The sequence below is a fragment of the Maylandia zebra genome, linkage group LG3 (genome assembly GCF_041146795.1).
Source record: "Maylandia zebra isolate NMK-2024a linkage group LG3, Mzebra_GT3a, whole genome shotgun sequence".
NCBI lineage: Eukaryota > Metazoa > Chordata > Actinopteri > Cichliformes > Cichlidae > Maylandia > Maylandia zebra.
In genome coordinates, this window is record NC_135169.1 from 38,996,838 (window position 1) to 39,009,126 (window position 12,289).

The 12,289-nt window shown below is 41.2% G+C and overlaps 1 protein-coding gene across 1 annotated transcript in view; it reads right to left on the reverse strand.

Moving 5' to 3' along the window:
- Positions 1 to 858: 858 nt before the first annotated feature.
- The window catches only part of LOC101470132 (zeta-sarcoglycan), a 54,875-nt gene continuing 43,444 nt past the window's right edge, over positions 859 to 12,289 (reverse strand). Inside the window, exons 7-8 of the mRNA XM_004554480.3 lie at positions 5,136 to 5,259; positions 859 to 2,032 (exon numbers count right to left, since the gene is read on the reverse strand). Of these exons, the coding sequence (XP_004554537.2) occupies positions 1,841 to 2,032; positions 5,136 to 5,259 (316 nt within the window). The 3' untranslated portion in view covers positions 859 to 1,840. The remainder of the gene's footprint in view (positions 2,033 to 5,135; positions 5,260 to 12,289) is intronic.

Sequence of the window (12,289 nt, forward strand, 5' to 3'; positions counted from 1 at the left end):
ATTAAATACATTTCCATCCATCCACGTTCTTAAACACTTGTTTAATTTAAGGTCGCAGGAAGCTGGAGACTATCCCAGCTGTCATAGCAGGAAAGGTGGGGCACGCCTTGAGCAGGTCACCAGTTTGTCTTAGAGGGCAAACACACAGAGAGACACACAACCATCCACACTCACGTCTACAGCAAATTTAGATTCACTAAGTCACCCAACGTGCATTTGTCTGGAGTTTAGTTTAGACTAATCGCAGCTTTGATGGTACACGGCTTTGCTTGTTTGTCAACTTTGCCACTAATTTCAGCTTTTGTGAGGCTTAATCTGAAGATGGTCTGTGCCTTCTTTGGTGCTGACTTGGGGAAAATAACAAACGTGCCCGGTGTATTAAATGCTTTAACAACATTCAGTATGGCAGAAACTGACTTAATAGGGTGCTTTGAAATTGGCTTGATGCAAGTTATCCAACCACACCTAATTTTTTTGTGAAGTACGACTTAAATGCACTTTCAACTTCTGCCCTACTGGTGGCGCTGTAGTACTCGAGAATCGGGGGACTTTCCCCTGTCATTGAACAAATGTCAAAGAAACACTTACCACAAGGTCCACTGACCTGCTGTTCTGGAGCTTTTGATCACATAATGTTCATTCTTTGTAGTTTAAGTTATCCTCGATTCAGCTAAACTTCATTTTCAACACAATGAATATCACATAATATGTGATATACGCTCCAAACGTGTACTCTCAATGAGACGGTCTTCCAGCTAAAGTTGTAGTACGTCATGTCACAGTTATCTTAGAGAGCGAAGTCTTTGGAAATCTGTCCACCTGAACCTCGGGGAATAGTTAAATGTCAAGAACGATGAGTGCCACACAGAAACAAGTTTAATACACAGCCTCTGACAGAGTAGAAAACAAACACACACCACCTATTGAGATCATTCAAAAACAAAAACAATCTAAATTTTTTCATAGACTGCATATAAAACATGGATCAACCTGCATTTTCTTTAATGACCAGCAGAGGGCGACTCATCTTGTTGCGAAAGAAGCTCGACTGTATGAGAAAATGATCCTACTTCTCTCTTCATGAACACATTAAACCATTTTCTGTCATGTTTTGGGCTCAATCAGTATTTTCAGGGCTACTTTAACAAACGTCACCATTGGTGCCATCAAGGACAAACTGGGTAATGCGTGTAGTTAGCAAGTTTTTTTTGTATGTTTGTGCAGTGTTGCTCAGTTTGTTAGATCTAACAAAGATGTGACCATCAAAAAGCTACACTCAAGGCTTCACACACCTGTTAGCGGCTTTGCAGTGATTATGTCCATCTTTTATATTCAGTCTATGGGATTTTTAGAGGGAAAAACATCATTGTGCTTACTCCACTTTCTACCATTACAGCTAATGCCTGACTCCAGCTGCACAGACAGTTTTAGAATGAAGCCATTTAAAGCTGAAGGCACCTGTGTTTCATCCATCCCCACCTCTCCTCTTCTTCCTTATCATAAAAACAGTCACTGCCTGCCAGCACTTAACCTGGAGTAGAAAAATAAAAGTCGTGTCCTCTGAATCTAATAAGGAGATGGAGGCTCTCCTCTCCGTGTGGGATATTCCTGATTTCAGAGAGCCGCCGCGACTTCCACTGGTGGAAGAGTCCTGACCTCCTTCAACGCACTGCAGGTAGCAACCTGGATGCTTCTGTGCTGACCTGACTGCAGTCTCTCTTACCAGCTCCATCTCAGTGTCCCACTCTGTCATTTGTACCATCGGAGAGACCCATCCCGCTCTCTGCAGCTCCAGAGCAGATGTTCTAACTGTCACCGCTCAACCGCCGCTGCTCCCAGGTCAGCTCCAGAGGCAGATGTTGCTCATGGCCTGGCAGGTGGAGCTGCTCTCTGCGGGAGAGAGGTAGATCTTGCCACTGGGACAAACGCACACCTCGTACACGGTCTGCTCCTGCGAGGCCTGCCTGGGCGACACTGTGTAGGTGCCGAGCGGGAGGCCTCCAAACTGAATGGCGTTGGCATCTAAAAGTATCTGGAAGGACACAACGTTGGAGACAAGCTGGAAGTCATTCAAATAACACTGTCAGGGGTGTCCTGGAGTGATATAGTACCAACTGGAACTGATAAATGACTGTGGCACAATCAGTAAATACAGTAGCAGGTGGAGTGAGATACAGCAGTCCTGATCTGATGAGTTAGATCAGCAGTGAAGGTGGATTTGGCCTGGAACATTAAATTGGTCTCTCTCTCTTTTTGTTTTTTTGGCCACACTAGTGGCTCAAGGGAGCAGAGTGTCAGTTGGTGGGTCGCTGCTTTGGTTCAGACTGAAATGGCTCAACAACTATTAAACAGACTGCCAAGATTTCCCAATTAGTGACTGACAATTCTCTAAACAACCATTATTAGAACTCTGGAGATCTGTTTCCATCCACCACCAGGCTCAAATGTTAAAAAGAAAAACAGAAAAGTAAAACGACTTCATTTCCACCATATCCACAGGCTCAAAGCAACTGGACAAACTCATAAATATAAGGATTGCATTGTGACTTTGAAAGCAATGACATCACTAAATGCGCTGCCAGGCCTTTACTGCAGCTGCCTTCTGTCTCAGCGTTCGTGGCTCAGTTTTTGTCTCAGATAAGTGAACAGCTGGCTCGGTTGGGTTAAAAAAATCAAGCAAGTGACTCATTGATTTAAGAGCATTAAATATCCTTTGCCTTCTGAAGCTCTTGGGTTGTTTTGGGATGTTTGAGGTCACTGTTCATTTGCACCGTAAAAAACCGTCCTTTTCGTTTTACAGCACTTGGCTGAATCTGAGCAGGAAGTAGAGCCACGGCCCAGAATTTAGCCTGCTTCTTTTATCAGCATTCACAACAAGAGACTACAAAAACCCAGCCAAGGCTGATCATTTCCTCCGCACCATGCACGAGTTCCTGGATCCAGAAGGATATCTGAATTTAGACTAGTTTGTAAAATGACAAATTTGAAATAAATAAGTTGAGCCAAGCCCGGGCTCTGGCCAAGTTTTCATGCAAATCATCTTCAACTTTTTGAGTCATCCGGCTAACAAACAGACTAAATAAACAAACCACATAACCTCCTTGCTGAAGCTAATTAATACTACAGACCTAGCTCCACAGGTAGCCGTACATGCAATCACAATGCATCCTCCATATTTGACAAGTAATGATGTTTGCTTTGGATAATTAGTCCTTGCTTTCCCTCTCTTTCCATCATCCAGGTAACAAGGGCAGAGGGTACTGATACGCCAGAGTACTGCAATAGTTTGAGAGATAATACTGTATTGATACAGACCCATCAAATATTGATATTTTATTATATGATCTGCAAAGACAATACTAACTTTTTAGCCCTAGAATAATAAAAGAAATTACTTTAACAGTTCAACAGATGGTGATCTTGTGTTTTTTTTCCCCAAGTGACATCGGCATACGGGAGGAAGTTTTTAAAACAGATGGCAGCATTGTAGAAAAAAAGAACTTGGACTTATGTTTGGATTTACAAAAAAGGAAGGGACAAAGGAGGTGGATATAATACACGGGAGTGTCATAAAATACTCTGGGAGAACTATGAACATTAGCTTGGCTGATGCAAATTTTCGGTTATTCTCTATGTGTGACCTGCTCATAGTGATCTTTGCTAAATCTAATTTTCTACATTATAAAATTCTTCAAACTAAAATGAATTATTCGATTTTGCAGCACGTGCTCTCACACTGAAACCGAAAAACTGCTCTGACACTGGAGACAGCTACAAATAATTAATTAAAAGGGAGCTGCTGCACATCCACCTTTACCTGACATATTTGCCTCAAACAAAAGCAAAAGATTTACATGACAAAACAAATGTCAGGTTCTTACATCACTTTTACTGTGTTTTTAAAAAGTCACCAGATGAGCCCTTTTCTCTTTTTTTGACTCGTCTCCATAATTTCCCCTCATCACAGTCTTGATCCTTTGCTCATACCGAGGCTCCTAGCTCGCGGTTGGCTCTGAGCTCTGAATATCTTTAGCTTTGTTCGTGTTGCCTTTGTTAGTTTCATGAAAACGTTCATGTTTGTGAAGGTGAAATAGTATCTGGTTGGGTTTATTATTAGGGACGTTTTCGTGGTGGTCAACCATACAGTTTACTTTGGCAAACTTTCTGTCCTCACTGCTGGCTGCTGTCTCTACAAAACAACCAACACTGGGACCACTGACAAAACTACCTCCCAATTCAGAGCTAAGAAAATATTTATAGGTGCCTTTCAAGAAACTCAAGGACACCTGGCTGTGCAACTACGTGGAGGACAAAAAGAAGCATTTTCCCCTCCCCAATCTCAAGGCACTGGAACCCAGGTGTGTGACACCTTTGATGGATACAGCTGTACCCAGGCTCTACAGAGAGGTTAGGCATAAATGTGAGTACAGCAAAGGGTTGCATTAACTTGAGACATCTGGACATTACATGCTGTGGATTCATATGTGGCTCATTATCTCACAGATGACTGGCTACCGCTGCTTAAAATACCTTTAATAGTACAGCAGCCCACACATTTGAATTCAGTCGCACACAATGTAACACAATGTAGCACAAACAGCTCAGTCTGTCAGGTGCATGCAACATTTTGATGGGTGTTAATGACCGTGTTGGTCAGTCTGTCTGCTTCACAGTTCTATTTGCTGCAATAAAATGACAGAAATGCGAGAACTTTACAAAGTAAAAGAAAGAGATGCTGACCAAGTTTGGAAAAAAAGGGAATAAATCGCAATATATGTTAATGTGATACTCAGCATATAGCAAAACGTTTAAAATCGCAATAATATCACATCAGGAGTATCATGACAGCGGTGTTCTTGACTTGAATAAATACTGCATTTGCATTTTTCATAAATATAAATTGAACACTTGGAATCAACTCCAGACTTGTGAGTTCCTTAATTTATGATTAAAGAAACAATGACAGATCTTTAAGTCTGTGAAAATGGAAAGACTATAAAAAAAGTCTCTTATTTCCTCCTGTGTTAAAGCTAAAACTACTCAGTCACATTTGATTGCTTCATATCACATGCCTTGTGGTAGAATATTTAAAACAAATATATAGATATACATATATAGAAACGAATGCTCCTCACCTCTCCTTCAGTGGACTCTAGCCGTAGATCCTTGCGACCGCTGACCTTCAGCGACCCTTCAGCGGCACTCACTTCCACCCCTCTGGGAGCCTCCATGGTCAGGGTTCGTGTGGGAGACTCGAGCCTGACAAAAAAAAGAAAGAAAAAAAAAAAAAGAAGCAGCTCAGTGATGCAGCGGATGAGCTCATTGATTTATTCTGCTTATACTTTCAGCATGTTTGCATTATTAAAACGTTGCCTTTCAGTTGGATTTAATAGCTAAGGATACAAAATTCATTCAAGGTTACACTGATTGTTATTCAGTTGATATTTTATACATCTCTCCGTGTTTAGGCCAGATTAATGACGTGAATCGTCTTTGTTTTCATAACAAATCCAAGGATTTCAAATTTGAGTCAAAATGTCTCAAATTTAACAAGAAAGAAGGAAAGAAAGCGCACTGATATTTCTGTCTGAGCAAGTGCAGCTTGGGGTTTGCCGTACCAACTGCTTCCCTACCGGAGGAATATTAAAGCTGCTGTTCATGTTTAAATAGCTGCTTTCATTATTCCAAAGCAGTATGGCTGTCCTAAACAGCCCATAATTGTATCAGCTGATGTTGACCTTCAGCCACGCTGAGGCTAATGCAATTTGCATTTTCCTCCTGTGGACTATTTGTTTACACAGGGAAAGATAAGTGTGAGAGCCAATCAATGTGGAATTTGTTTTCATAACTCATAACCGTTTCAAATTGATTCCGCCCCCCCACGCGCACATCTCTCTCAAATCTGTTTTCAATGAATTTTAAATGGAAGACTTTAAGGAGCTGCCTTTAAATCGCTTAAATCTCCATACGCTCTGAAAGTGACACATATTTTGGATTATGCACTAGTGGAAATAAGGGTGCGAAGAAAGACGAGCAAACGAATTTCATCTGCATTTGAAAAGCCTGTCAGTAGATACAGTCTGAAGGGGATCTGTGAAAACGTGCCTTTGACCCGGGATTGTTTGTGCTCTAGACGTGAAGGAATAAAGAAGATAGAGTGGCTTTTCTTTTAATACCCATCTATTGTTTTCTCCATGAAAGCTGTTCAGTGAGCAGATACGCCACGCTTCAGCATACAGTGTTATGACATGTTTGTTTGCGTATTACGTTTTCCAATTCAATTTTAATCTCAAACCCTTCATGTTGTTGGTTTTGTGAATGCAAATAACGGCTTATTACAGAAAAAAGGCAAGAATGTAATTTTAAGTACTAATTTCAAATTTTTTATTTATTGTGTAAAAACAAACAAACCCAAAACGAAAAAAAAAAACAACCTCATTCATCTCCAGTGGCAGCACTCAAAATCCCATCTCTCCTCTTAAACCCCCCAATAATTATTTGTTAAGAGTCTGCTGATTCTCTATGGACAGGGCAGTCATTAAAAGATCCATTTAAAACACCGTCCACTGAGCCGTGCCGTAAGAAATCTGTGATATGTAATGCATGAGCCTGTGATATTTTCACTCCATTCAAAGCAGTTCTGTCATCACCCACTGAGCGCACACACACACACGCACACACACAGCAGAGCAGGCGCTTCTGCCAAAAGACAAAGTGCTCAATTTCCATGAGTGCTTGTTTCAGGCACAGTCCAGAAGAAAAAAAAGCATTAAATGAATTAAGTTAAAAATGTCTCTTCGGTTTTATAACCGTCTCAGACTCCTTCCATTATCATGTATGGCCTTTGTGAGGCTAACGCAGCAGCGTGAAGTCACACTTCACTCTGCCTGAGACTGACTGGTGTAATAAATAAATAAATAAACCCAGCAATCACTAACGACATATCAACTGGAATTCATCGATGGCTGCTCAAGACATGTGTACATTAGATTCATTTAAATCCAATATTCCTGATAACTGTATTAAATATAGTGAATGGAAAAGAGCCGTGTGTGAGTTTAATAAGTTCCACATGTTAAAAGGTTGACACTAACATTTAGGCCAGCATCAGCACTTTCTGGCATTGATAAAATGTTTAATTTCCTTTTTTTTTTTTGCTTTGCTGATGATAGAAAGGACCATTGTTTTTTTGTGCGTGGGGGGGTTTGTTTTGTCTTCTAGTTTTGTTATTTTGTTTAATGTTGTGCTTTTTTGTGAAGTGTTTTATTGTGTTTGTGCTTTTAAATGCCAGGTTCTAATTTACCACAGTAGTTATCTGTTTTTCTTAGTAAGCTGTGAATCATTAGAAGCCGTCGCTCAGGGGGTGCAGATGAAAATGGCCTTTAAGCTAAATCTAGCACACTATACACTCGCTGGCCAATTTGTTAGGTAGACCTGTTCAGCTGCTTGTTAATGCAAATAATTAACCAGCAAGTCACATGGCAGCAAGCCAAAGCATTCAGGCATGTAGACATGATCTAGAGTACCTGCTGAAGTTCAAACTGAGCACTAGAATGGGGAAGAAAGGTGATTGTTGCCCTGGCTTCATGTTTAGGGTCGTTGTCCTGCTGCAAGGTGAACCTCCGCCCCAGTCTCAAGTCTTTCGCAGACTCCAAGAGGTTTTCTTCCAAAATTGCCCTGTATTTGGCTCCATCCATCCTCCCATCAACTTTGACCAGCTTCCCTGTCCCTGCTGAAGAGAAGCACCCCCAGAGCATGATGCTGCCACCACCATATTTGACAGTGGGGATGGTGTGTTCAGAGTGATGTGCAGTTTTCCGCCACACATAGCGTTTTGCATTTTGGCCAAAAAGTTCAATTTTGGTCTCATCTGACCAGAGCACCTTCTTCCACATGTTTGCTGCGTCCCCCACATGGCTTGAGGCAAACTGCAAACGGGACTTCTTATGGTTTTCTGTTAACAATGGCTTTCTTCTTGCCACTCTTCCACAAAGGCCAACTTTGTGCAGTGCACGACTAATAGTTGTCCTATGGACAGATTCCCCCACCTGAGCTATAGATCTCTGCGGCTCGTCCAGAGTCACCATGGGCCTCTTGGCTGCATTTCTGATCAGCGCTCTCCTTGTTCGGCCTGTGAGTTTAGGTGGACGGCCTTGTCTTGGTAGGTTTACAGTTGTGCCATACTCCTTCCATTTCTGAATGATCGCTTGAGCAGTGCTCTGTGGGATGTTCAAGGCTTGGGAAATCTTTTTGTAGCCCAAGCCTGCTTTAAATTTCTCAATAACTTTATCCCTGACCTGTCTGGTGTCTAAATCCAATCGAGAATCTGTCACAAGATCTGAAAACTGCTGTTCACAAACGCTGTCCATCTAATCTGACTGAGCTGGAGCTGTTTTGCGAAGAAGAATGGGAAAGGATTTCAGTCTGTAGATGTGCAAAGCTGGTAGAGACATACCCTAAAAGATTGGCAGCTGTAACTGCAGCAAAAGGTGGTTCTACAAAGTATTGACTCAGGGGGCTGAATAATTACGCACACCCCACTTTGCAGTTATTTAATTGTAAAAAATGTTTGGAATCATGTATGATTGTTGTTCCACTTCTCACGTGTGCACCACTTTGTATCGGTCTTTCACGTGGAATTCCAATAAACTTGATTCATGTTTGTGGCTGTAATGTGACAAAATGTAGAAAAGTTCAAGGGGGGTTAAATACTTTTGCAGGCCACTGTATAGTGCTTTTCTACGCTTTCTGAGCACTCAAAGCGCTTTACACCGTTCACACAAGCACTTTTCTTCTAAGCTCTTTCTATATAACACCTATACTCATTCATACTCTAATCGATGCATCGAAGAGCAACTTGGTGTTAGTATCTTGCCCAAGGATATTTGGCATGCAGACAAATTGAACCATCAACCTTCCGATTAGCAGGTGATCTGCGCTACCTCCTGAGCTAGAGCCACTCCAGTGGAGTTAGTGCCCCTTGAATCAGTGATTCAGGCTGGTGGTGTAATGGTGTTGGGGATAATTCCTTGGCAAACTCTGAGCTCCTCAGTACCAACTGACCAAAGTCTAAACACCACAGACTACCTGAGTATTGTTGCTGATCATGTCCATCCCCCTTTATGACTGCAGTGTACCATCTTCTGATGCCTGCTTCCAGTAGGATAGCGCACCGTGTCACAAAACTCAAATCATCTCAAACTGGTTTCTTGAACACAAAAATGAGTTCACTATGCTTAGATTGTAAAAAAAAGAGCACCTTTTGGGATGTCCAAATCTTCTTCAACTGCGTGATGCTATTGTGTCAATATGGACCAAAATCTTTGGGGAATGATCCAGAACTTTCTTGAATCTGTGCCACAAAGAACTGAGGCAGTTCTGAAGTCTACAATGGGGCTCTAACCCAGTACTAGACGCAAGGTCAGTGAGTGTGTACAGTCTGCATTTAACATTTTTGGATTGACTTGATTGAGTTGTTTGTGTTCTGCTTCTCAAATTTAACAAATCAGCAGTTAAATTTCTCTACCGTGTCACAGATTTCAACCACATTTTAAAAGACTTGGGTAAAAATACAGAAAAAACACAGCTTTTCATCAAACATTTTTTAAATTAGTTCAACATTTTTTTTTACAAAGTTGGTAAACTGTCTTCTGCCTTTGCAGAAGAATGGGAAAATGTGATAAAACATTAAATGAGTTTTTCTTAAAATGTCACAATTCCCCAAAACGTTACGATCATTAGGCTGACTGATGAGGGCGTCAGTTAAAAGAGGTTGACGCATCCACCATATTTCAGGGCTTTGAAACGTAAAGCCGTCACAAGTGATAACTTATCTGGTATTTGCAGTCGTAAAGGCTGTTTATGACAGGCTCTCCCGCTCTCTGGGAAACCTGACCAACCTTTTGTGGTGTATTCAAGCTGACCTTTACGTCCACATAAAGGTCACCGTATCACAGAGCTTTGGAGGAAAATAGCTGTAGGATGTGCTGATGACCAAAAAGGTGATACCAAAGAGAAAGAGATTTGTTTAAATAGTGCATATCTAGCATGTTTGCTTGGGGGGTGAAAGACTAATTTATTTTTATATGTTACTATCACTTACAGGGATCCACTGGGCTTTATATACTACCATCTTTATCAGTTTCCCTTTTAGCACAAGTTCAATAACTGGTTGTGGTGAATGTGTGGCAGTACCCAAAAACTATCTCAAACATTACACAGCAAAAGAAAAACTTTCCAAAACTACTACAGCATACCACTAAACAGTAATGTGATGGGTGCAGAATGAAAAAAAGGTAATATGCTACTGTTTTCCCCACCATAAATATGAAAGCTATATTCAGGCTTGTGGCCACAAAAACATAGGATGGAGTATGAAAAATATAAAACATGGACAGAATTTAAACTATGCCACAATGGAAGGACACATATTCATCAACATGGAAAGCTTCATATTAGCAGCTGATCAGAAACATTTAAAAGGGCCTCTTTAGATACACTATTAGAAATCTCATCTTTAAGGTAAAAGCCATGCATGCACAGACATTACTTGAACTCCCAGTGAACTCTTTCAGATGCAATCTAAAATGGCACAACAAAAGAGGCAGGACATGAATGGTTTTTGCAGTACAAAACTAAAATCAACCTAATTGTTCCTCAGGTCACAATCTCCTGTCAGGCGAGTAAAATATAGAACCCACCCAAACTTAAACCAAACATGAGTCATGAAGAGACACCATCTCTGCCAATCACCAGTGGTCGACGCCACCACCAACCCCAGAAATGTGATATTATGGACACGTCATCCACCGACTGCTCATGAGCATACATTTCCTGTCTTATCAACCCGCCCTTTAGTAATCTCCCATAGGAGAGACAAAGAGGATGGAACATCCATCCATCCTCATCCGCTTTGAAATGGCTCAAACTGTTCAAATACACAGAAAATATGACACAGGTCAGATGCTGTAGTATCAGAAATCTTTCAGACCAATTGAAATATGTAAACTGCAGACAGCTTCAACTCAACGCAATTACAAGGCGTTTACAACAAGGTGCAAACCAGCTCGTTGCACTAAACGATGAGAAGGGCATTTACATTTCACCAGAAAACATCTAAAAGAGCCTGCACATGCCTGAAGAAAATCTTTTGAGAGACAAAGCCAAGGTTTACTTGTACCAGAATGATAGACAGAGAAAAGTATAGAGAAGGAGAGAAACTGCTCGTGATCCAGAGTTAATGTATGGGCATGTAAGGCTGCCAGTGAAACCAGGCCACGAGTGTTTATTGATGATGTGACTGCTGACAGAAGGATGAACTGTGAAGTGTACACGGCTCTACTCTCTGCTCAGATTCAGCCAAAATAATCTGCACATCACCCAAAGCGTAATGCGAAAGCAACCCAAGAACTTCTCAAAGAAAACAAATGGGATGTTCTTCAACGGCCAAAAGTAGAGACGCACAAACATGCACGAAGTGAAGGTGTTCTCATTAAAAGCCTGGCAAAGCATCTCAGCAATCCTTACATTTAAAATGATGTCCAATTACATTTGAGCCACAGCTAATGGAGTACTTTTGTTATAAATGAAATAAAAGCTGAGAGTCTGCACTTCAGTTACATATTGTCTGTTTGACTTTAAATACAATGTGGTGGTGTACAGAGGCCAATTGTGTAGCTGTCCAAATACTTAAGGACCTAACCGTATGCTGAGATTTGATGGAGTCTGGACCTTTAGGAAGGGGGTACGATAATAGATATCCCAAAAGCTCCACACACTTGTCCATGTCTTTACTTATGAAGACACATGGAGAAGCAAGTACGACAGTGAATCAGTATCCCTAACAAGGTTTACACCAATTATTTCCAATATATCTGTAAGTAATGTTATCAGCAGTCCAAACATTCTTCATCTGGTCTACAAGACCACTGCAATAACCAAGAAACAATATTTCACTGCTGCAGTCAAAATAAGAGGAAAAGAACATGTGCACACTTCTGTAATAACTCTGTGCTCCCTAACTGGTAGCAGTAGTAGAGTCCGACCAGAGCTAAGTGGGAACAAGAAGAGTTTTTATCTCTTTAATGAACATGTCAGTCATGTGTGGACACGGCTAGAGCACGGACTGTCCTCAGAGCTGCTTAGATAAACTGTAGACAGACGTGCAGCTGGCCGCATTGCAGAGGAGAGCTCTAGTAGCAGAAAGTTACAGAGAAAACGAAATGAAAAACTATTTTTCTGCTCTCTGATTCTGGGCCTGATTCATCATGTGATGTCTGCACTGTAAGAA